Source organism: Schistocerca americana, chromosome 6 (genome assembly GCF_021461395.2).
Source record: "Schistocerca americana isolate TAMUIC-IGC-003095 chromosome 6, iqSchAmer2.1, whole genome shotgun sequence".
Taxonomy (NCBI): Eukaryota; Metazoa; Arthropoda; class Insecta; order Orthoptera; family Acrididae; genus Schistocerca; species Schistocerca americana.
In genome coordinates this window covers 610,430,850-610,456,541 of record NC_060124.1, presented here as the reverse complement: position 1 = coordinate 610,456,541, position 25,692 = coordinate 610,430,850, and the positions used below count along the sequence as shown (strand labels likewise).

The window sequence follows — 25,692 nt, the reverse complement described above, 5'->3', positions numbered from 1 at the left end:
TTTCGGTTTATTTTGTTGTTATTGATCTGCTGAATCTAATAAAACATGCCCCAGGAGTGTAGCTGCAGTAGTTTTCCAGAACATCCAGAGAAACAAAGATTATTATACAAGTAATTTTGTTTACTTTCCATTAAGAATGTAGAAACGTTTGTCATTGTTAGCAACCGTTAGTGAGTTGTTTCAGTTGTTTCTTTACCTTGAAACGAGTCAGTTTTCTGTATTGCTCAGCGAAAGAACATAACAACAGTAGTGTATTTAAGTGAAACCACATAGGAACTGTTGTAGTTTGTAGATTATTTATGAAATAGGGATGCTTTTCAAATTTACAGCAGAGGAATACTCCAATACGGTGTTTGTTTATGGCAAGTGTGTAATGCTACAGCCGCGTGCACACTGGCACTGGAAACATTGTTTTCTGTGATGTTTCGCAAATGTTTCCGACATTGTGTCTGGTCTCTATTTTCCCACAGTCTAATGTATACAGTCGCGACACTCACTGCTGTGAAAGTTGTTACCATTTGACAGTTCACGTGACACTAGCGCCCCTAACGGCCAGAAAGCTTGCCTTCCTCTGACGGCAGATGCGACGTAAAAATAATGTTTTTTTTTTATTCGTTTTGTACGTAATTTACAAAATAGTTAGTATATTTTTGCGTCATAAGTGTTAGGAAAACAGCGAGAGACATAAATGATCGTGAAATACACTCCTGGAAATGGAAAAAAGAACACATTGACACCGGTGTGTCAGACCCACCATACTTGCTCCGGACACTGCGAGAGGGCTGTACAAGCAATGATCACACGCACGGCACAGCGGACACACCAGGAACCGCGGTGTTGGCCGTCGAATGGCGCTAGCTGTGCAGCATTTGTGCACTGCAGTGTCAGCCAGTTTGCCGTGGCATACGGAGCTCCATCGCAGTCTTTAACACTGGTAGCATGCCGCGACAGCGTGGACGAATGGAGACGTGTCGTCCTCAGGGATGAGAGTCGCTTCTGCCTTGGTGCCAATGATGGTCGTATGCGTGTTTGGCGCCGTGCAGGTGAGCGCCACAATCAGGACTGCATACGACCGAGGCACACAGGGCCAACACCCGGCATCATGGTGTGGGGAGCGATCTCCTACACTGGCCGTACACCACTGGTGATCGTTGAGGGGACACTGAATAGTGCACGGTACATCCAAACCGTCATCGAACCCATCGTTCTACCATTCCTAGACCGGCAAGGGAACTTGCTGTTCCAACAGGACAATGCACGTCCGCATGCATCCCGTGCCACCCAACGTGCTCTAGAAGGTGTAAGTCAACTACCCTGGCCAGCAAGATCTCCGGATCTGTCCCCCATTGAGCATGTTTGGGACTGGATGAAGCGTCGTCTCACGCGGTCTGCACGTCCAGCACGAACGCTGGTCCAACTGAGGCGCCAGGTGGAAATGGCATGGCAAGCCGTTCCACAGGACTACATCCAGCATCTCTACGATCGTCTCCATGGGAGAATAGCAGCCTGGATTGCTGCGAATGGTGGATATACACTGTACTAGTGCCGACATTGTGCATGCTCTGTTGCCTGTGTCTATGTGCCTGTGGTTCTGTCAGTGTGATCATGTGATGTATCTGACCCCAGGAATGTGTCAATAAAGTTTCCCCTTCCTGGGACAATGAATTCACGGTGTTCTTATTTCAATTTCCAGGAGTGTATAAGTAAACAGAGCACGAGCTATTGAATGAAGTGACATAAACTGCAACATATTCTTGAAGAAATAATTAAGAAGTAGCATACAATCGCACTTATTCCATAGCAAGAGAATACACACTGCATATCCCACATATGAAGTGTATAAATGCTCTTCCTTGTGTAAAAATGAAGCGACACATCACTTTTCATTACGTTCTGCTTTGCAGGAAGCCTGCTTCCAAAAATATAATTTCCTTCTTCTTCTTTGTGGTATCAGGTTATCTCAATAAAAAGCATGACTGTTTTAAAACTTTATTATATCCCATTGATACATTTAACGAAAATAAAATTTAATGATTGAGTCAGTCCTAACACTTTAGCAACCAAAATGTGCCAGGTTCATCACTTTTTTATTTCTTCTCTTGCTCCTACAGACTAAGTCTTTCTTATTAACAGCAGCCTGGTTTCAGCACAGCACCCAAGTGGAAAATTGGGATGTCCATCGACATTTCCACAAAGAAAGCACCACAATTACTTATGTGGTCATATTCATCAAAAGTAGAAGTCCTCTTAGTCTCACAATGAGTTAAAAATTCTTTGACATCTTCTGTACTAATAAATAGGCTTCCAAAGTTGCCTTCATAACATTTAAAATGACAATAAACTTTGCCATATGCATATGTCTTGGCTGCCATCTACAAGTACTGTCCTACATTTATAACAGTCATGAATTGTTAGCAGTTTCTTTAATACATAAACAAACACACGTATCTCATGCTGTTTGCCTCTCTGAGGTCTGTTTGGACTTCACATTTGGTAGTCTGATGTGTCACTGGTGTCCAGCAGTGGTGAAACAAGTAATTTGGGCGCTGCTTTCATATCCACTATTATCTGACCCCAGTTGATCCCCTCACAATTGGAGGTAGCTACACTGTGTGTGTTCATTAATTTGCTTAAAGCACAATTATTGAATGCAGTACAAAACTGTCGTGGTGATGGGTTGCTACAAAAACCGCCTTTATGCCTTATCACTGAGAAAACGTTTTCCAGTGGATCTTGATTAATTTTGTGTGTTAATAAATATAGCTTGGTTCCATCCAAAACATCATCAACAAACATGTTAAAAGCACTTATGTTACCCAAAAGTCTTTAACACACCTAATCCTAGATGAATAATCTTTCCCATCAACATCTACAAATTTCCATGACTGTATCCATGGCTTCAGTGTCTTTAATATTTCCAAATGTCTTGAGGCACTTGTGATGCAGTTCCTTGAGGATACAGGCCCTTTAACACTATATGCATTAAATATGTCAAAAATATCGTTTACTTTTTGGCAAAAATCTGCAGTACCAGTGCCACAAGTAACAAGTATCTCAATGTCTGCTGCTACTGTATGACTCGACACACGAACTGCAGTACTTACCTTCATTTTTGAAAATGCTGGCAGTTGGACAGCTCTTTTAGTGAGCTTGGGGGCCAACTTGTACTTCCTTTCACAATCACTTGAGTACAACTGACAAATGTCCTTCCATGAAGCACTGACAATCCATCCTTCATCTGTTGTGTGGATAATGTTATACCTGAATAAATTATTACATATGCTTTTTATCAAGTGTGGGGTGTCATAAAAATAAGTAGATCTTACTCCCTTCGTGCACTAAGCATGGATTAACTGATGTGATACCCAGTCTGTGCCTCCACTCCGCAAAATTCGAGCCTTGGTCAGTCTCACACGTTTTTACAACCAAACCAATCTCTGTGTGTTTTTTGACAACTTCAAAAAATATGCGCATCAGACGGGTGGCTCCTACTGATCCTTTGGAGAAATAATATACTAATGGCTATTCAAAATTTGAGATGATGCCGTTAATCATTATAACGAATGCAGTATTGGCAACCACAGATGTACGTATGAAACCTATGTCTTCAAATCCAATAACATAATCCCTAGAGCTGTAATATATCAAATTTTCCATTAGTGACATCTCATCCATAGACAAATTAACAATGCTATCAGTTTCTGGTAACTGCTGCACTTTCTGCTTTAAAAGATGAAATATATTACGGCGCAAGCTAAATTGCCGCCCCCCCCCCCACCTTTTTTTTTACAACAAAACGTATGTGGAATTTTATTTAAACAAATCTGTAGGAAATGTCAGCAATCAATCGCAATTTTTGTTTTTACTTTTCAGATCTACCTAGGTTTCGGCCACAGAGTGGCCAGTCTCAAAGCTTTTAATATGTGCTTACATCTAAACCGTCATGTTGACAGTTATGTTCAGCATGGCGGTATAGATGTAAACATAACTCAAAGCATTGAGAACAGCCATACTGTGCCCAAAATCTATGTAGATCTGGAAAATAAAAACAAAAATTGCGACTGATTGGTGACATTCTCTACAGATTAGTGCAAAACAGTCGCTAGGCACCAGCTCAAAAATGGAGTCAAACTTGATTGAAGAAATCTAGCTAATTTTAATAAGCCTTGTGAATTTACAAAAATGTTCAAATGTGTGTGAAATCTGATGGGACTTAACCTAAATTATCCTAAGGACAAACACACACATCCATGCCCGAGGGAGGACTCGAACCTCCACCGGGACCAGCCGCACAGTCCACAACTGCAGCGCCTGAGACCGCTCAGCTAATCCCGCGCGGCATGAACTTACAGTTAACGAAAATAAACATTTGTCAATGGTTGTGAACAGATAATGTATTCAACGGAAAACAAAATATATTTACAATTTAACGATAACTTGGTTTGAACAATAATATTTACAATAACTGTTTAATGTTGAACAAAATAAGAAACAACACAGTAAATAACCAAGACACTGATCATAATATAAAAATTTAAAAAAAAATACTAGACAAATCGAACCTTCCTGGCTTTTGCTTGTGCAAACTCTTTTTCACGATCTGTGTCATTTAAGTCCTCTGCAAGTTCGTGCTCAATCGATACTGTTGCAAGATCATCCAAACGAGTTTGGCTATCATTGATCAGATGTATGTCTTTATCAGTTTCAGTTTGAAGAAACTCCTCTCTCCACTCGCAACTGTTACTGGGAGTGTTTAAGGAGAATTCTCAGAGCAATGTTAACATTAGGGCAAAAATTATGTCTTCCTATAAACTTCAGAGTCTCTTTTGGACCTATTCCTGGTTTCAACAATGTTGAAAGCACTTTTAGTTCTTCCCTCAACCCCAGAGCATCAATGTCGCTTGACTCATGATCTTGCAAAATCGCTGCGAGGTTTCTACACTTTGTGTCCAGGCTGTCAGGAGGTGCATTCTTCAGGTCACCAATGTTGTAGAGAAAATCAAAATAATCACAATGGGATTTCAGTTGATTGAATTTCTCATCCAAATATGTGGTTACTATATCTAAAAGATAATAGTAGAATTTACTCTTATAACGTTTTGTTGGGTCATCTATTGTCTCATCCCTTCCTTCATAGGTAAAGTGTATTATTGGCTTCTTACTTTGTCGCCGGAAACACTTATCCGTGGTAACGTTAGATCTTCTAGCTCTTAATTCAGTAGCCAATTCTTTCGAATCCGTCAAGAAAGGCACAAACTTTTCTTCTGTTCTGCAGGTCTCAAAATATGCTTTCGTTTTTTCAAGCATTTCCACCCCCGTCAGGAACATTTGTGTCAATGGTCTGGAGGGTCGTACTGACTACACTGATGTAAAGCAGAATGTCGTACCAGATTACCAGAGAAGTGAGAAAGGTGTAATTTTTTATTTGATTCGCAAGTGACGTTGCTTCGTGAGCGGTCATGCCATCGAATTCTTCTGATATCTGAACCAGTGCATCATAAACGCCTCCAGTTTGAAACCTCAGGGGAGTAAGTGCATCGACGCGACTTTCCCACCTACTATTGCTCAGTGGCTTCAGCGACAGGTTAGGCAGATACTTCAAGACATCTCAACGTCGAACGGAGGACGAGAAGTAGTCATACAAGCTTTTCACTGTCGAAAACATGGAAACAGCATATCTAGAAGACATAGCGGCATCGTTTACAACAACATTCAATGAGTGACTGCTACATGGTATATAAAATGCTCTCTTGTTCATATCTGAAATTCTTCTGGAGACCAGACTTCTTTCCTTTCATGTTTGCCCTGTTGTCATATCCTTGCCCTCTCATATTACACAGTAGGATTTTTTTATCTTCCAAGAACTTGAGAATCACCTGCGTCAAAGTGGAGCTTGAAGAATCAGCCACTGGAAGGAATCCCAGGAAATGCTCCCGATTTCGGACATCGTACACCCCGTCGAGTCTTGTCTCCTGGACGAAACGTACCACAACTGTCATCCGCTCAACTTTTGAAATATCTGGTGTGCAGTCCAGAATTATACTGTAGTACTTTGCAGATTTCATCATTAATAGAATGTTGTTGGTTATAGATGATCCAATAAGATGAATTATTCAATTCTGTGTTTCTTTTCCAAGATAATGATGACCCTTGTTCTCACCTTGCTTTGTTCTGTGCTGGTGCTCCATCATCATAGTGTCGAACTTTCTGATTAATTCAACGAGTTTCAAGAAGTTCCCGTTGTCGGGCTGAAAGAGTGTATCTGTACTTCCTCTCAAAGGCAGACATTGCCAACCTAGGAAATGAATTATTGCTATTAAGTGCTCAAGAACATTTTTCCAACGTCCGCTTTCAGTATTCAGAAGCCTTTGATGATGGGCGTCGACAGTTTGTGACTTTTTCAGTCCCTCAGGAAACACGATCTACTTTTTATGTGAATCCTCGGTAGACTTACCGTGACTTTCGAGATGCGAAGCAAGTTGCCGCCAGTCGCTTATACCGTTCTTTGCAATTTTTACTGTAGATGACGAAAAACGTTTGCAACAAAAGCAGAACACAGCATCCTTGCCCTTTGAGCACACCAACCAATGTCTATCTGCTTCTTCTAAATTCTTCAAAGGATAGCTGTAGTGTACAGGGCTGAAACGCCGGTTGTCCGCGGTTTTAGCACATTCTTCAGCTTCCTTAATGTGCTCGGGAGGACCTCGCATGACGAAAGTCGTTCGAATGCAGTCGGTAATAATTTCCGGCCATCTTCCGGAATCTGAGTCAATTGTGTCTTCCAGTTTAAGTTCACCTTCAATCCCTTCTCCAGGGGTGTGTATCTCGGCTGATGTTCCTCCGGTATTTTCCAAATCGGGTCGCCCAATTTCAGTTCTGCCTGATGTTTCAATCTCGGGGCTTTCGTCACAAAGCAGGTCTTGAGTCCAGACGAGGTCTGTTGAACATGTTGTGGATGGCCCACCGTCAGCATTGCTACTGTATGCGGTGGTCGCAGTACTGTGTTCGTCAACTTTCTTGTCGTGTCCTGAAGATAAAGATGTAGCTGCAGTAGCTCCAGTAGTTTCTGTACTTTCAGGATCTATTTTTCCACCCTCGCCGCTGCTAGACCGTACTCTCTTTGACTTGAAATATCGTTGTAGCGCATCCTTTTGCTTCTTATCGTCATATTCCTTCAGCACTCATATTCCTTCAGCACCCGTCTTTTCCTATATTCACTGTCAGACAGTCTTTTTCTACCGTTGGCCATGTTTCTATCCAGCCTGCAAAAAGAGCGATTACGTGAAACTAACTGTTGTCAGTGTACTAACTTTATTTGCAACACACTTCGCACACAATTTCCAGATATGATTCTTGAGTTTCTCCCGGCGTATTTGATAGTCAAAATATCCACGGGTGTACTGCCGGTCTACAGTATCCAACGGGCACAATATTTCGGCGATCATACATGTCGCCATCATCAGGTTAACTGACGGTCTGAGCTCCTGTGAACGTGCCGGTACGGAGATCCGTACGTTACGGCTGCTCAGGGGGAACTGGGTTCGGTCGCGGCGGCAGCCGATTTAAATACCCTCCGCCTGCGGTGCACTCCCTCCGCCGTCCGCGCCACGGTCGCGCGGTGGAACAGATTGCGACGGCGTCTGTGTTTACATCGGTGTGATGGCTCTGTCCGCCGTGGTCGTCACAACTATACGTTTGCTCGATTTACTCTTGATTAACCCAAGCGCTGGTTCCCAAGCCTTGCTAAGATTATAGCCACAGTCACAGTTTATGAGGTCGTCATTGGTGCGAATTTCGATGGCCTCTCTAACAACGCTGTCCCAGTATCTCGACGTCTGTACCAGAATCCTCGTGCGTTCATACTCCATAACGTGATTTTCCGACAAACAATGTTCAGCGACCGCCGACTTGCTCGGATACATCAGTCGAGTGTGCCTCTGGTGTTCACGGCATCGATCCTCGACGGTACGCATCGTCTGACAAATATACGACTTGCCACATTGACACGGAATCTGGTACACGCCGGCCTTCCTCAAACCGAGGTCATCTTTGGCACTCCCCACCAGTGCACGAATTTTATTCGGAGGACAAAACACAGTTCCGACCCAGTGTTTCTTCAAAATGCGGGCGATTTTCCGCGAGAGTGCGCCTGTATATGGAATAAACGCAGTGCCTACCTCCTCCCTCGTGATTTCATCCATTTTCCAATTTCCAGGCATTCCACTGCACGTAAACGTAAAATTGTATTACTGTAGGATACACTGTTCAGGAGAAGAAGTCATAAGAATTGAGCTGCGTGAAATTGAATTTCAGGCAGAATTTCACTACAGACATAGGTGAAACGGTCAAAGAATCAGGCAAAAGACAACGGAGAGGGGTAGCAGAAGGAGATGGAGTAACGAAATAATGCAATAAATACACACCTTGGCATCGACGGGTACTAATGCTAGTCGAAATATATTAACTCACTGCACTGCGGTTGTTCATTTCAAAGAAATGACACTCGACATCTGTTTTAATTTCCATGTGTCACTTCTTTCGTGTCTGATTATGGAATAAGGGGTAACAAATTAGTCATCGCCTTATCACTTCACTTTTCTTCGCTTTATTTTCATTCTAGCTATTGGGACGACTTGCCAATTTTTGAAGTAACAGATCATAAGAAAAATAAATTTTCCTATCCTGCAATCTCGAAAGAGAAAAATTCTAACTTACCAGTAACGTGCATGCGCAATACTAATTGTGTTATCTGAAAAGCACCTACCTATTACATCCCAAGTTGCAAGAAATTCGGACGCACCAATTCTTCTGTTCTTACGAAACGCAATGAAAGTACTTCTGACAAATCTTGACTCTCTCAGCCAACTATCGAAATGTATTCTGTAGTTTTCATTGTAGAGAACGCAACAATACCTATTGCTTGGAAAGGCGAAGTGGTGACGCGGCAGTGCCAGGAACTAGGTCACGTGACGAGGTACAGCGAGACTAGGGTTAAACTAGCGCCCAAGAAGAAGAAGCAAGGTGCTTACAACAAGTATGTGTCCGATGATATGGATAAATGTATTATCAGGCAGCAATTTCTGTGGCATTACGAACAATAGAAAGAAATGCGAACTTGTGTCAAACAGAAATGAGCTTCAAAGCTGACAAGGGAACCCTTAGAAACAATGTTTTGTCTATGGATTTTCGTTTTAGAAGATGTCAAAATTAACGTTTTGTTATGTGCGGACGAGAGGGCATTGTTGCTAAAAAACCATACTTTCTCAGGTTTTCTTCAGAAGCAACCAGTATTTAACAAAGATAAAACATGGATTCGCACGCATTATACAGTAAATAAATGTTGGCAAAGTGATAGTGTGCTAGTAGTATCGTCAGACACAAGTGCCCGTCAGAGTTTAATTTTTGTTCATGCAGGTGGCGACAGGTGTTTCGTGGCTGAAAAACCAAAACGTCTGACTATCACTCAGAAACGGATAGCAAAAATTTTCAAAAATACGTCGAAACCCAACTTATGCCAGGCTTATTAGCAATGTCTTTGTCCCTTGCAATTACTCGCAGAGTATTTACCCATTTGGAACACTTCTAGCCATTGTAGGTGTTGGACATGTTTGACTGTAGTAATGTTCAACCATTTTTTTCCATAATGTGGGAAGAATAAAACTCTCGGAAACTGCCATTGAAGGGCTTAGCAAAATTGCTTGAGGCTTAACATGTAACCGCAGTATCGAACATTGCATTCGAATTTCCAAATTAGATTTCGTCTTCTGCAAAATTAGTTGTGAGTAAACGCACGGCGCGTAACAGGCTGGCAGCGCCCCACTCTTAAGAATACTGGCGTGTGCGCCAAATTGCTACCCCCTCTCTGTTCCTCGGGCGTAAACACGACAGTGGCGAGGAAGAAATTAGTACTCCTCCCTCCCTTGTTCAACAGGGGCGGCCGGCAGGTAGTCGAGGCGCCATGCCACAGTTCCCGAAGCCGCTCTCTCCGGGGCGGCAGATTTGCCGCCCCCCGGAAAGTGCCGCCCCGTGCGGCCGCAAGTTTCGCACGTGCCCTGCGCCGGCCCTGTTCAGTGGTATACTGATTTGGCTTATCAATAAATCGAGAGCAACTTTTTCAAGTACTTGGAACCAATACTTTTTATAAAATGAGCTTGTCCTTTTGCACTTGTCCTGTGACGTTGCGGTTACAGTTTATTCTTACGATGGGCACTTTCCTTGTCAGATAGTAATTTTGTACGAAGTCTAATGATTTGCACGTTTTTACATTTCACACGATTTTCCAACGCGCGAATAATATCACGTAATCTAAGCATTTCATCTTCAAAAGATGTCTGTGTTGCAGATTCCGTTGTTAGTGATTTTATATACGTCTCTCGTGTAGGAACACTTGTGGTAGCTGTTTCTTCTGTGTCAGGAGACAGTTTTATTGTTTTTGCAGCAACACTTTCACGTTTGTATGGCAATTTTCTCTTCATTGTCACTAGTTGCAGCTTATTTGGCACGTCAAATAACGTAGGAACTGCATTCCATACCAATGTCTTCTTTTCCGCGCTCATGAACTGGTTTGATTCGAAATGTAAAGCACAAAACTTCACGTTATTGTGCAAATAAAGGACATCTTTTTGCAGCAGGTCCTGTCTTCTATTATTTATTAACCATTTCTTGCTCCTAAAAAAGAAAAACAAATTCAGTAATTCAATACAGTTTAGAAAAAAATCGTAAATAAAGAGCGCTCTAATGTGATGTTTCATACCTCTCAGGGTCCTTAGAAAACCTGAAGAATGGCAAATGTGGTGTCTTCTTCCTATTATTACTGCAATTGATTGCGCTACATACGTTGCCGTTCGTAAAAACCACGTTAAACATGAATATAAACGATACTGTTTACATTTACTGAATACCGTATTCGACAGCGTAGCTTCTCCACCCCTTGGGGTGCTGTTGTCGCGGTGTATAACAAAAACCAGCGAGTGTCGCGACTGTATATATTAGACTGCGATTTTCCGTCCACACTGGCGGCAAACATTTCTTGTTGTGTGTTCGCGCCGTCTGCAGTGCTCCTTCTATTATTGTGTTCGTATCGTCTGCTGTTGCATTATGTCTGATGTCGAAGAAACAATAATGAGATGTGGTGCTGCATTATTAATACTAGAAGGTTTACACAAACAAAATGAAAGCCGCCCTCATCATTGATGGAGGAAAACAGTCTATAGAAGAACTGGTGGGAATAACTCGCTACGTGAGCTGAGTATGGAAGATCTGCCGGTTTTGAATATATGGCAAATACGATATCACCATTTGTTAAAAAAAGGGATACAAATTTCATGAAAGCGATTTCAATCAACGAAAGGCTTGCAGTTACTCTTCGTTTTCTGGCAAGCCTTGCGTAGATTCGTGCCATAGCCTTGCGTATTTGTTTCACATTCCGAAGCAAGCAATATCTCCAATAGTACCTGAAGTATGTGGAACTCTGGTGTAAGTACTGAAGGATTATGTAAAGGTAAGTAAACGAAAAACATCGTTAAATAAGCATCTTTTCCAAATGTTATTTATCTATTACATTACAGGTCTCATCAAACACAACTTCTTCAATTGTGTTATCACTGTCTTCATAACTCGTAAATGTAACGGGGGAATTATTACTTGATGATGATGGCCCTGCCACATTCATACCCACTGTCGACTGCTGATTTTCCAAATATGCTACATGCTGTTTCGTTAAAATTTCATTAAGCAAAGCCATTGTTTTTGCTCTTTGTAACTCTGACAATTTCCGTAACACAGTATTACAGTCATCGTTCTTGTTATCGTCTTGTTTTTGCAGCACTTTAGTTAATAATTGAGACGCAATCTTGTAGGGTTGCTGCATATCTTTTTCTCTCCCATCCTTGTAATTTTTCGTGGTGGGGGACTGGAAGGTCCAGCCGCAACAGCTTCATCTTTATTTATGCCCTCTGGTGAAAGTACGCAAACCTGAAATCAAATTTGTTTCTTCCAGATACCTGCAACTGAAAACGACTGGCGTGAAACACCATTTTTGTTCTCACATATTCTTCAGTTCCCCCATTGTGTCGGAGCAATTGCCGGGAAACATATCGTGCTACAGTGCCCTGTTGGTAGTGGAAGTGAATATTATTATTATAAAGGTTCATTCAGCATTATGCTGCTTACTGTCGTCGATGCCAGCTACAACTTTTTGTACGCAGATATCGGCTGCCAAGGCAGAATATCAGATGGTGGTGTGTTCAAAAACGTGAGCGTAAGTGAGTTAATTAACAAAAAGAAACAACTTGCCGCCACAAGCTGAATGCTTACCATGTGGCACAAAGGCCCTACCATATGCCTTTGTAGCAGACGATGCTTTTCCTTTACAGGAAAACATGTTAAAGGTTCAAAAGAAAGAGTTATAAACTACAGACTTTCTAGGGCCAGAATGGTTGTTTAGAACACTTTCGGCATTATGGATTCAGATTTTCGTGTGTTCAGAAAACCTATGTTCCTACAACCGGAGCAGGCAAAACTGTCACACTTACAGCTGTATGTCTCCACAATTTTTAAGGTGAAATACTGAGGCAAGAAACCAATACACCCCACATGGAAGCTTCGATTCCTACGATTTACAAACAGGTGAGATGGTTCCAGACACATGGAGGCGAGATGACACTGCATCAGTTTTCATTGCAGCACAGAAATACCAAGGAAAGCTGCTTCCACGAATAAGCAAATTCGAGACGAGTTTGCCAACTATTTTTGAGCCCACAAGGAAGTGTACTATGGGTGAATGTGACTGTATACCATGAAATACAAATAGACAAACAAGCATAATTTTCGTACCTCATTTTCCACGGTATCTGTTGTCTCCATCGGCTCATGAACATCGCCCAAGAACTCCAGCAGTCGATTGCCGAACCAGTTGGAGTCATATGCAGTGTCTGCACCACTACCACATGATCTGCAGGAAATAATTTTACTTTTCTCACGCCTGTAAGCAACCACGAGTGATGGTATTTTTTTTTCTCTACACTTTCCTTGTCCGTGTCAAAACTGTTGCAATTTTTGAAAGTGCTTTGTGTCTTTAACACTGTTTTTATATTCCTTGCTCCGGACATTCCATAAGCTATCCTCCCCGTGGTGCATGGCAATTAAATTAGCAGTTTGCTGCCTTGACCACTCCATTATTCGAGAAAAATAAATCGAAAACGACACAATAGTAAACACAACACCACTTCCGCCGTGCAGCAGTGAGAAGTGGTAGCTGGCCTGAAACATTGCTATGGACAAATGTTTCCGTGTTTCGAAACATGTTTCCAAGTGGTGTCCACATCAAGTAGCTGGAAACATGTTTCAGCCTCAGTGTGTACGCGGCTTACGGCTGCAGTTAACGAGTATCGTGTACATTGTCCAATTCCGAGTGCACGAACCATTAGTGGAGTATTTCGAACGTTACAGGAGACAGGTTCTCTACTTAGCGTTCATAATCAGTAGGAACGCTCGGCACGTGAAGACGATGATGAGGATATTATGGATGCTGTTCAATGTAGCCCGAGTACCAGTACACTACGTATCTCTCAACGATTAGGCATTTCACAATCCAAGGTATGACGTACTCTGAAGTACAATAATCTGTATCCTTACCATAAACAAAAAGTGCATTATTTACGTCCGGGAGATCTTGCCGCTTCGCTTGGAGTTGTGCAACTGGTTAAATACTTACTGGTGAGGAACAGTTTACTCAAGATGGTATAAACCATTTACGTAACGAGCTTGTATGGTCTGAAGCAGACCAACACGCAACAGCGAAATGCGATGTTCAGCAGCGATTTGGCATAAATGTGTGGTGTGGCATAGTCAACACACACTTTATTGGGCCATTCATTTTCCCAGGACGTCTAACCGGCGAGACGTACTTACAATTCCTTCAAGAAGAAATGCCCCTCTTGCTCAAACATGTTCCACTTGCTACGCGATTGCAAATGTATTTTCAACATGATGGCGTCCCCACATTTTACTAACGCCGTTACTACACATTTAAATGAATATTTTCCCCAGAAATGGATTGGTCGTGGTGCTACACGTCGGTGGCCACCCAGATTGCCGAATTTAACACCAATGTATTTTTGTGTATGGGGATGTATGAAAGACAGACTATGAGGACAAAGTCAATACAGGTGAAGCATTACTTGCTCGCATTATGAATGCTGTAGACGAAATTAAGAATAACCCCATGAAACTGAAACAAGCAACAAAATGCGTTCATACACTTGCAGCTAAATGCATTGAACTTGTTGGAGACATTTCTGAACATTTATTATGTACATTGTACAACTTCCTTAACACTGAGCTTTGTTTTTTACAGTTTAACACGAATTCCCGTGTGCTGTGGTATTAATAAAAGCATATTATCTGACACATTCATACAGTTCCAGTTAACGTTATTACCACCATTTTTTCAAAATCAAATTCACTAAAACTTCTGTTTGAAAACTTTGTGCAATTGTCTGGAATTAAAAAAACAAATTGGGCCAAGTAGTTAGTAAATTAAAAATTTTACGAAATTACTTCCTTGCTTATCTGGATGTTCTGGAAAACTACTGCCGATACATTTCCGGAACATTTTTAATTAGATTCATCAGATCAATAACGACAAAATAAATGGAAATTGTGCTTTACTTTTAACCTCGTACAGTTTTGTGATGGCTTCATATTAGCAAAGTTGCTAAATTTCAGGCAAAATCTTTTATTGGGCGTAACTAAACATTTGCAGACCTTTGTCTATATGAACTTTTTTCTTTAGTTTTACTTGTAGAATATCATATTAAAATATATGCATATCTTTGTGAATCACCCTGTATATGTTCATCTTTCTGTCCGTACATACTGTAGTGTCCCACTATTCCAAACTAATTGGGATTGAACACTGTTTGGTTTAGCAGGAATTATGAATAGGCATATTTCATGAATGGTATCAACATATTGAGTTGTGAAGGCATAAATTAAGTGTGGGGATATCTGCTAGTGACCTTCAATGACTTAGCACAGATGCCCTACCTGTTCATCTCTCACCCATTTCGAAATACATATTGCAAGTCAGTTGTGATGATCTTAATTTGGTTTAGTGACAAAGTATATGTCATTTAGTAATTATCAGAACCCCATGTGTGGCAAAGTTGCAATATAAACTGTCTGCACAAGAAAGCTGTGTTGTTGAGAGGACTGCTGCTGATGACTGGCCACCAGGAGAACGGAGATGGAAACATCGTGGCAATGATGCACGGCTCATCAGCTCAGATCAGTTCAGAGGAGAATGAGGAGGAGGTGAAAGCTCAAACTGAACTCGTATGCGGCAATAGCTCTTGACCTCAGCGTGCAAATTTGGGACTTTTTTCCGTGAGTGTAGAATTACTTTACTAATTCACTGTGCCTTTTTTATTTATGTTCGTAGTCCTTGACATCAACTGTTAAACATTAAACATGGAAAGTAAACAAAGTCATTGTTTGTGTACTTTAAAACAAAAACTTGAAGTGTTAAAAAGACTGGACAAGGGAGAAAGTTTATCACTCGAATTTGGTGCCGGAAAAGCATCAATTAGCGACTGGAAAATAAGGTTGCATTAATTGTTCTGCTTCTTTACATATAATAATAAATATACGTTTTTTTAAGCTTAAAATATTGGTATTTTTTTCTTTTTGTAATAGGTGTATATTTGGAATAGTGGGACTCTACTGCATCTCTTTTTGGTGCAGACGGTTTATATTGCAACTTTGCCCCACATGGGGTTCTGATAATTATTAAATGACATATACTTTGTCGCTAAATCAAAATAAGATCATCACAACTGAATCTCTATGGTAGACTGGGGTTGTCCATGACTACTGGAAGGCAATACACAGTAGTGGTGCATTTTATAAACATACATAAGTTTTCAAACTTCATATGGAAATACCACTTAAACTACATTTTTATTTGTGTCCAGGTTTATATCTTATTTATCCCCTGCACATGTCAGCTTTATTTACATTTCAATTAATTTGCATGAAATGTACAAAACTTAAAAGAAGTTCAGTTTCTTGAGAGATCATGAATTGACAAAAGGGGATGTTCGAGTTACATTTGCTCCATTATTGAGCTGTAACTGCCATCCAAATTTTATGCAGCCATATCTCCACACATTAAGCAGTGTTCGTTGTGCACATGAACAGTTCAGTCTCGAGTCTACAACTTTGTAGGCAATGACAAACTGCATATCATTACAGTGTCCAGAGCGTAACTCCATAGAATAAGAGTATGTTGACGTATGTTTGGTTAAAGGGTTCAATGCTGTGACCGAGAAGCAATAAGGTTCTGACAATGGTTATATCGTCAATCACATATTTCAGCATCACGTTGAGAGCTCACCATATTCCAAGTAAGTCCATAAATTGCTTGCTTTAATTCCTCCTTTCTCGTAAAGTTCAACATCTAGTGCCATTACAAAGGGCACTTAGAATGTTTTTATTGTTGTAGGCACATTCAAGTTTGATTGCTGCATCACATGAATGTGTTCCTCATCCAACATATGCTAAACATATTTGTGGACATTTGTTCTTGAAGTCTCTTTTCATTTCACATACCTTAAACACCCTTTTCATATACAGTTTTCCTTACATGTCTTTGTACAAGTGTGTAAAATTTTACATGACTTACATACGGAAATTAAGACATGATTTAAATTTGCTCCTTAAAACTGCACATAAATGTCGTTTTAATATTAGTTGACATGTGAGGTCTAATACATTTTACTCATATAGAAGTTTATACCAGTGTATGAATTTGTCACATTTTTGACGTTTGCATAACGATATTTAACCCTCAGTTGGTAACATCCATCTCTTAGGCTAGTATAAAAGCTCTCAATGTATTGTTGATAGATGTGCATTGTTACTTGGATCTGATATTTCAGCTATGCTTCATCCGTGAGTTGAACTTGCTACTGTGTGGACGTCATTGTTTCATTGTCTTGTTTTACTAGCACATAACCGTCAGTCACATCATCTTGCAGGTGGTAGAGATAAGATTTTTACTCTGTCAGACAGACGGATATTATTCTAAGTGAGTGAGTTTTTTTGTGTTATACTCCTTACTTTTCAAATATCTGTTTACTTGTAGATGGCTACTAGTGGAGGGATGCCTTGCATGTCACAAAGAAGCAAAAAAATGGAGAAGATGGCTTTATAGCAGTTTGAAGAATGCGATGATGATTATCATTCTGACATTTCTTATGTCCCTGAGGAAGGTCAAGTAACAGATTCAGACTATGAGAGTGATTCTGAAATAGATGTGAATGAGATTCTCTGCATGTCCGAGAATGAACAAGGTGGTGTTGGCTCTCTTCAGAATGGGGAAAATGATGACACAAAAACTGACACAATTTGTCATGGCAACTGTGATACTAAGACACCAAACAAAAATGTAATAAAAATTATATTGTCATCGTGGTTAGGCCCTGCCAATCAGTTAGGTAATGATCCGGACCCAGAAGAAATATGGCGTTTATTTTTTAACACTGAGATATTGCATAAGATAGTAGTACATGCAGTAGTAGGCCCTGCCAATCTGTTAGGTAATGATCCGGACCCAGAAGAAATATGGCGTTTATTTTTTAACGCTGAGATATTGCGTAAGATAGTAGTACATTCCAACTCAAAGTTACAAGTGATAAGGAATAAATTACAAAATCCTTCGTCTTCCAGTTATAAAGATACAGACAAAACTGAAATTGTGGCAGTGACTGGTTTGATGGTTCTATGTTCCATTTTCAAGTCTGGACGTAAAAACTTGACATCACTTTTCGCAAATGATTGTACTGGACATCTTATTTTTCATGCAACCAGGTCTCTAAAATGATGTGAAGTTTTACTGGTGGCTCTCAGATTTGATGATGCATCTACTTGTGTACAAAGGAAAAGAGATGACCCTGCAGCAGCTGTGGCCAATATTTTTAAAATCTTTATTTCTAATTGTCAGAAGGTATATTGGATTGGGGCTCAGGCATGTTTTGATGAGCGTGTAATCCCATTTAGATCTATGCCCAAGAAATCTGCTAAATATGGCGTAAACGTCATGTGCCTCACAGATGCACATTCTTCGTATCTGTTTCATTTATGTGGGGGAAGTTAGTGATGGAGCAACACTATGTGAGGAAGAGAAAAAGTTCCAAAAGCCAACACAGCCTGTGAATTGTCTTTCCAAAAGTATACAAAGGACAAACAGGAAAATAACAGCAGACAATTGGTTTTCATCCATTGAATTGTGAAAGGAGCTGCTGAAAACCAGGTTGACATATGTTGGAACTCTAAAATCCGAAAAAGAGAAGTTCCAAAAGAGTTTCTTCCCAACTAAAAGAAAGAAGTGGGCTCCAGTATTTATGGCTTTACTAAGGATCTTACACTATTGTCTTTTGTTCCAAAAATATCTAAGGCAGTTTTAGCGCTTTCTTCAATGCACCACACTGCATATACTGGTGAAAGTAGCAACAAACCAGAAATTATCAGTTTCTATAATGCCACAAAATCTGATGTAGACGCTCTAGATATGAAGTACAGCAACTACTTAGCTAACCGGAGAACAAGGAGATGGCCACTGGCAGTATTTTACTTTCTAATATCTGTGAGCTGCGCAAATGCCTATGCCATACATCTCCATAAAGGTACGATGTCAAGATTTTGATTTCATGAAGAGCATAGGAATGAACTTAATCAGACTTCGAACGAAGGTTCCAACTTCCAAAGCGGATGATCTCAGGAAAATTATTTCAGGTATTTTGGGTGAAAAGCAAAGAGATGAGAATCCAACAAAAAGAAAAATCAGTGGCAAGCTAGAAAAGAGAAAAAACTGTCGTTATTGTCCCTACACATTTAACAGAATGATGGCATACAAGTGTGTGAAATGTGATAAACCCAATTGCTTACAGTGCTCCAAGAAAATATGTAAAATGTGCGTAGATAGGTCCATCATATTTCGGGCTTGCAGCCGGATCACGTTGACATCTTGGCACGATATTTTGGCTAACAAACATGCAGCCATCTTCAGGTGAGTACAAGACTGAAGATTACTGGTGCGCGTCGTTCTATATATACCAAAAATTGGCGCGGCGGCGCCTGCGCAGTGGAGAAGGCTAATACCGCGCCCCCTATCTAATTTGGCGCGCTCTGCAGCAGAAGCGGGCCGCGCATGCGTAGTGGTGTACCTACATTTGCGCTATCTGTCGTAAAGTGCCTTCGCGCAGCTGAGGTGCGGTAGTCGAAAGTATAAAATCAATTTTCGTCAGCCGTCGCACTAGATGCAGACCCATGTCTCTGTGAAGCGATGAAAGAAATTACAGGATCCCATGCTTTATCCATCTGAAAGCCGCCATCCCTATTAATAAGATCTTTTGCCAATCGTATCTCCACGGACTCCTTGATAATGGATTCCCAAAAAGATCTAGTTGTCGCTAAAATTTTTGTTCCGCAAAAATCCATGGAGTGTCCCGTCGAAATGCAGTGCTCTGCTATGGCCGATTTGTTGGGCTGTAGTAGACATGTGTGGCGCTCATGCTCCACGCATCTTTCCCGTACTATGCGAGTAGAATGGCCAATGTAGGATTTGCCACATTGACAAGGGATCTTATAAATACCCGCCTTCCTCAGACCCAGATCGTCCTTCACAGAGCCAAGCAAAGCCGATATTTTCGTAGGTGGTCGGAAGATCACTTTAACACAATGCTTTTTTAAAATCTGATAAGGACAGCCTTCCTAAACAATTAGAACATTTGCAATCCGTCTTCAGGGAGAATGGATATTCTACACGCCAAATCCGCGCAGCTGTAACAAGGAAGAAATGTAAAGAGAAACAAGAAGAAGAAGACAAAGAGGTGGTCAGGTCCAGGGCGTTTCTTCCGTATGTGGGTAACCTCTCCTCTAAAATAGGAAGGATTTTAAAGAAGCATTGTGTTAAAGTGATCTTCCGACCACCTACGAAAATATCGGCTTTGCTTGGCTCTGTGAAGGACGATCTGGGTCTGAGGAAGGCGGGTATTTATAAGATCCCTTGTCAATGTGGCAAATCCTACATTGGCCGTTCTACTCGCATAGTACGGGAAAGATGCGTGGAGCATGAGCGACATACATGTCTACTACAGCCCAACAAATCGGCCATAGCAGAGCACTGCATTTCGACGGGACACTCCATGGATTTTTGTGGAACAAAAATTTTAGCGACAACTAGATCTTTTTGGGAATCCATTATCAAGGAGTCCGTGGAGATACGATTGGCAAAAGATCTTATTAATAGGGATGGCGGCTTTCAGATGGATAAAGCATGGGATCCTGTAATTTCTTTCATCGCTTCACAGAGACATGGGTCTGCATCTAGTGCGACGGCTGACGAAAATTGATTTTATTCTTTCGACTACCGCACCTCAGCTGCGCGAGGGCGCTTTACGACAGATAGCGCAAATGTAGGTACACCACTACGCATGTGCGCGCCAAATTAGATAGGGGGCGCGGTATTAGCCTTCTCCACTGCGCAGGCGCCGCCACGCCAATTTTTGGTATATATAGAACGACGCGCACCAGTAATCTTCAGTCTCGTACTCACCTGAAGATGGCTGCATGTTTGTTAGCCGAAATACATTCTCGCTCGCCGCGCCAACATGTCTGGATGCCATGGAAGACGAGGAGAACAAGCTGCCGCAATCGTCAGCCTCCTGGGCCAAGCGCTTGGACTGGACAGCAAGCAGAAGAGGAAGAAACCTTTACAGTGCTTCCGCTGTCAGAAGTTGGGGCACTTCGCCGCGGATTGCACAGGAGTAGTCGCGTGTTTGAAGTGTGCATAGCCGCACCTCACTCGCGACTGTAAGAAGCCCAGGGAAGCCGCTGCTACATGTTGTAATTGCGGCGGTTCCCACGCCGCCAACCACCGTGGCTGCAGTTATCTTAAAAGCCGTGGCCGCGGGAGGGAGCGGAACACACACCGACGGCGAACCACTGCGCAAGAAGAGGTGACAAGGAATCAAGAAGCGGCAAATTCTCTGCCCGTGCATCACGCCACTGGCACTTTTGCCGGTGCTGGCGCGGGTGGAGAGCTGTGCTGCTGCAATCCCAACAGCATTCACAAGATCGACGATGCTGTCGCCAATGCAGTTGCTACTCTCAAATCTGCCATGGCAGGTGAGAGGGCTGCACTTCGGGCCGAGGTGGACGAGGTACACTTCCAGCTCGCACAGCTTCGCGAGTTGCTGGCCTGTAAGTCTCGCAGGGGGCGAGAAGTTATGACTGCCACCATCGCCACGCAGACGGACGCTCCCCCGGCTCCTGCGGTAACGCAGGGCACTATGGGGGTGCCCATGGTGGTGGCAACCAAGATGTCTGCCCCCTCCTCGAAGGAGGAGGCCCAGCGGAAGCAAGATTCCGAATCAGCTCCACCAGTGATACGAGATGACGTGACCAAAGGCATCGAAATGCCCGCCTGCCCTTCCTCGGACAAGGCGGGATTACCGCTGCTGGGAGAAGGAGTCACAACAGCTGCGCCCATCCAAGACCTGGACACAGAAGAGGTAGCCTGCAGAGACAGAGATCACTGCGCCTGAACTGCTAAAGATGGTCGCAAAATCATTGCGTAACAAGACGTTCGCGCATCACAATACCCCGTACCCTTTTACCGCCTCCAATGTTCCTAAACCACCTCTACCCCATAAGCCTTATGATTTCGGATGGGCAATTGCAAATCTGACCGCCGTCATTCCTAAGAGGGACTTGTACCTTATAAACCGCTTCCCTATTTTTACCGATTATGACTGGCAGCGTATAATCGCTGCTATTCCGAGAGTTAGGCAGAAGAAGAATAAACATTCCTCTTCCCCTCGCCGCTAGTTTTCTAGCACTCTTTGTATTTTATCCTGTCGAGCTCAGACAAGTTTTAGCAAACCTTTTTTTATCCCAGCCAATTTTACCTTTATACTTGTGGAGTAAATGTCAATTGACAACAGACTCCAATATTGTAGACCACCTCAGAGGAGGTTGTCCATACCAGAGAGCTGCATAGCCGAAATATCATGCCAAGATGTCAACGTGATCCGGCTGCAAGCGCGAAATATGATGGACCAATCAATACGCCGGGAAAACTTCAAGATGTGTGTAGATAGTTTGTAATTTTTTTTTCCATTTCTTTGCATGTATATAAAGATATTTGAGAAAACACGTCAAGTTTAGGAACTGTTTCATTTGAAACAGTAACATTAAATGTTGCATATTTTGTAAAGGAATAATATAATTTATAAACTATTTCATGTAAAAACTAGTACTTAATTTTATAATTTTTTGTACTGTATTGCAAAATGTGATTGAAAGAGAACAAAAATTTAGTATTAATTTTTCGTCAAGCTTTTAACTTGTTATTTATTTTCGATATTCACTACAGTGGAAATTCTTTGAAAAATTTGATAATCTTAGTCTCCCAAATTTTCACATGTTACCAACTAAGGGTTAAATACAAGTGAATAACATTTAAGAAGTTGTTTCTGCCTTCAAAATTCATAAGGCAACATTTCTGTGAGAAGTTATTTCATATTAATCTTCGTCATTAATAAATCACTTATGTTTACAACTTTTATAATGACCTAGTATTCCCTTCAACCTTTAAACTCATGACAATGATTGTTTACACAAATAACTTGCAAAACATGTTATATGTCAGGCCTGAAGAAACAATATACATATATGCAATTGGATGATATGCATGAACTACTTTAGCCAAGCGTTTGTAATTCCATATTGCTAACGAAAGAAATAAAGGACTTACTCATGTTTCCAGTGCAAGGAAACATGACGACACCTAGTCATGCTTCTCTCAGATCTACCAGGATGTAGTCTACAAATCTAAAGGGAATAACAATGACGAATGGAAAGAAGCATTTATCATCTCCTGCTGAAATACATTGTTTACACAGCACACAATAATACAGAAAATTCTCTGTGGACACTTTTTTTTAGTTCATTTTCTTTCCTCATCTTAGTTCTCTTTTGTTATATTAATTATATTCTTATAGTGTAGACCTCAATATTTATTATAGTAATCAATTATATTCATAATGTTTTGCATATGTTCTACAAATGTTAGCTGAACATCCGGCGTTTTAAGCCGTGTATTGGACTCATTTTGTCTTCACGCATGCACTGAGGTCACTGTCCTGCAGTGCAAATTTCTGCTGTGCCTGTGCTATGCTTCTCATTGCAATGCTACATCATTTATTTCTCCCTACCACAGTCATCAGTTTTCGGTTGGAAGGCATATGTATTTTAGTAGTGAATTCACATCATGACAATTAAATTCAACTTATTTCACAACATCCTTTTGTCATGAACAAAATCTTAAATAACTAATGACTTACCTTTCTTCTGTTTGCACATGTATAACTAACAAGAGAGAAATTTATCATAAAACTAAGTGAACATCTTTCGTAATTTGTAGTGAAATATTTTCTCTACACTTTGGCACAATAACTTCATGAGTTGGTGTAACATTTCATCAAATACATTCAGCGTACAAATTCCGTTAGATCCTTATGTGGATAAAGGCCTTTGTCCTTACCACTTACAGGGTAAGCTAGTCTGTATGATCCTGGATGATGAACTTGTTTAATTACAAATGGGCCAGTGTATAGGAGTTACCATTTGTAGTTAAGTTTTCCATGTGTGGTAGACAGACCGCATTCGCAGCAATACTTCATGTCCTATATGGAATTGTACAGTGTGCCACCCTCTTTTTGTCATAAAAATGACAAATCTGCATTGGATACACTAGGCAGTGGTTTTTTCTCACTCATTCATTTCTCGTTTCTTAAACATTAATTCAGTTGGTGTAAAACCTGTCGAAGTGTCTGTGGCAAGTTAGTAATGATTTGCTGAAATGGCAAGGTGGACTTCATCCATTTTGTATGTTTTTGTGGTGTGTAGTAGTGTTTAAATCTATATACTTCCTTGAACACGTTTTTATGTGGCATGCTTTGAGGTGGAACTGTGATACCAGTATGTGTTTTATTTTATTTGTGGTTATGCATTCCTTCCATCTGTTACCTGTCAAGTATGATGCATTACCAGTTTTCCCACTCTTGGGAGATAGTCATATGTAATTATCCTAATAATAGAACCAGTGGCCACTGACCTCACTGCATACAACTTAACATGCTTGGAAAAAAACTTCATATAAGGCAATTGCATACTTGACACCCACTTTTCCTTTTGGGGAAGGACCGGCAGTGTCCAATGATACTAATTCTAAAGCTTTTGTGGGAACTATTGGATGCAGTTCAGTTAATTTTGATTTTTTGAAGTGTTTGATCTTCTGCCAAGTAATACACTTTCTAATTACGTCGAGAATTTGGCACCACATGTCGGGTAAGTAGCAGTACATGTTTATACTTTTGATGCTTTTATAAACACAATAATGAATCCATACATTATGAGTGTAAAGAATGAATTCGTGTATAAGCTTTTCAGGTAAATATATGCACCACCATTCTTTGTTAGGTATACATTGGTGAAACAGTACTCCTGTATAAACTGTATAATTTTTTTAAACTTATCATCATCTCCTACACATAGTTTGAGTCTTACCTTTTCCAGTGTGGATCTCCTTCTTGCAATTGATACAGGCTGTTAAACATTTTTACATAATATGGTTGGTGTTTTTTGTCTTGCATAAGTAGGATGCAGATTTCAGAGTTCTGTTCAGTGAGATCTAAAAATTCACTTAACCTATGGGGTAGCCTCAACAAGGCATCAGCAATTATATTTTGGTTACCTTTGATGTACACAACCTCGAAACTGAATTCCTGTAAGTAAAGATACCATTTGGCTGTTCTTTTGTGCAGAAATTTGCACATCAAAAATCTTCTCATGAAATTCCAATCACCAACTTTCTCCTCCGAATATAAAAATATTTTGTTGACACCGACCTAATATAGAAAGAAATGATCACCACAATAAAATAAGGAAATGAGAGTTTGTACGGAAATATCGAGGTGTTCGTTCTTTCTGTGCACTGTACAAGATTGAAATAATAGAGACTTATTGTGAAGGTGGTTCAATGAACCCTCTGTCAGGCACTTAAGTGTGATTAGCAGAGTATCCATGTAGATGTAGATCAAGGGAAAAGAAAATGCTTGGTGGTCACAGTAGATTTTAGTGTGTTTTCCCCAGAAAAAGTGTTCGAATTTCTTAAAAGCCCACACTTTAGAGAATTTCGAGCTCCATTACTGAAAAAGATTGCTCACATTAAGTAAGAGTTCTGCTTGCAGAACTAATTGTCTAGGGTGTTTCTTATCAGTCTGTCTTGGTGATTTTGAATAGCTGTGCACCCAGATCCTGCGAAGATGCATCACTGCTTAAACAAAGTTCTTGTGACAAGTCTGGGTGATGCAGTATATTTGCATTGGGTAGAGCTTCTTTTATGTTGGTTTGACATTGGTTGGTCCATATTCATGGCTTATTATTCTGTAACAAATTTAAGTGGGCATTGTTGTCCAGAAACTTATTGGAATAAATTTTCTAGAGGAAGACAACAAGCCCAGATAAGCTTTGAGTTGTTTTTTGTTCTGAGATGAAGGAAAATGTTTCCCTGGATCTGGCAGAATACCTTGGGGTGATATAATGTGTCTTAGGAATTTGACATTT

At 40.9% G+C, this 25,692-nt stretch overlaps 1 protein-coding gene across 6 annotated transcripts in view; it reads left to right on the top strand.

The window, feature by feature from the left end:
• LOC124619817 (TRAF3-interacting protein 1) overlaps positions 1-25,692 on the top strand; it is a 244,350-nt gene that overhangs the window by 27,447 nt on the left and 191,211 nt on the right. Inside the window, exons 1-2 of one of the 6 annotated variants that reach the window (XM_047146415.1) lie at positions 15,837-16,406; positions 24,395-24,414. The exons of 3 other annotated variants lie outside the window; for them this stretch is intronic. In XM_047146415.1, the coding sequence (XP_047002371.1) occupies positions 16,349-16,406; positions 24,395-24,414 (78 nt within the window). In that variant the 5' untranslated portion in view covers positions 15,837-16,348. Of the gene's footprint in view, positions 1-15,104; positions 15,388-15,836; positions 16,407-24,394; positions 24,415-25,692 lie in introns of those variants that run through there. 2 more of the 6 variants (XM_047146419.1, XM_047146418.1) reach the window with 2 other exon arrangements.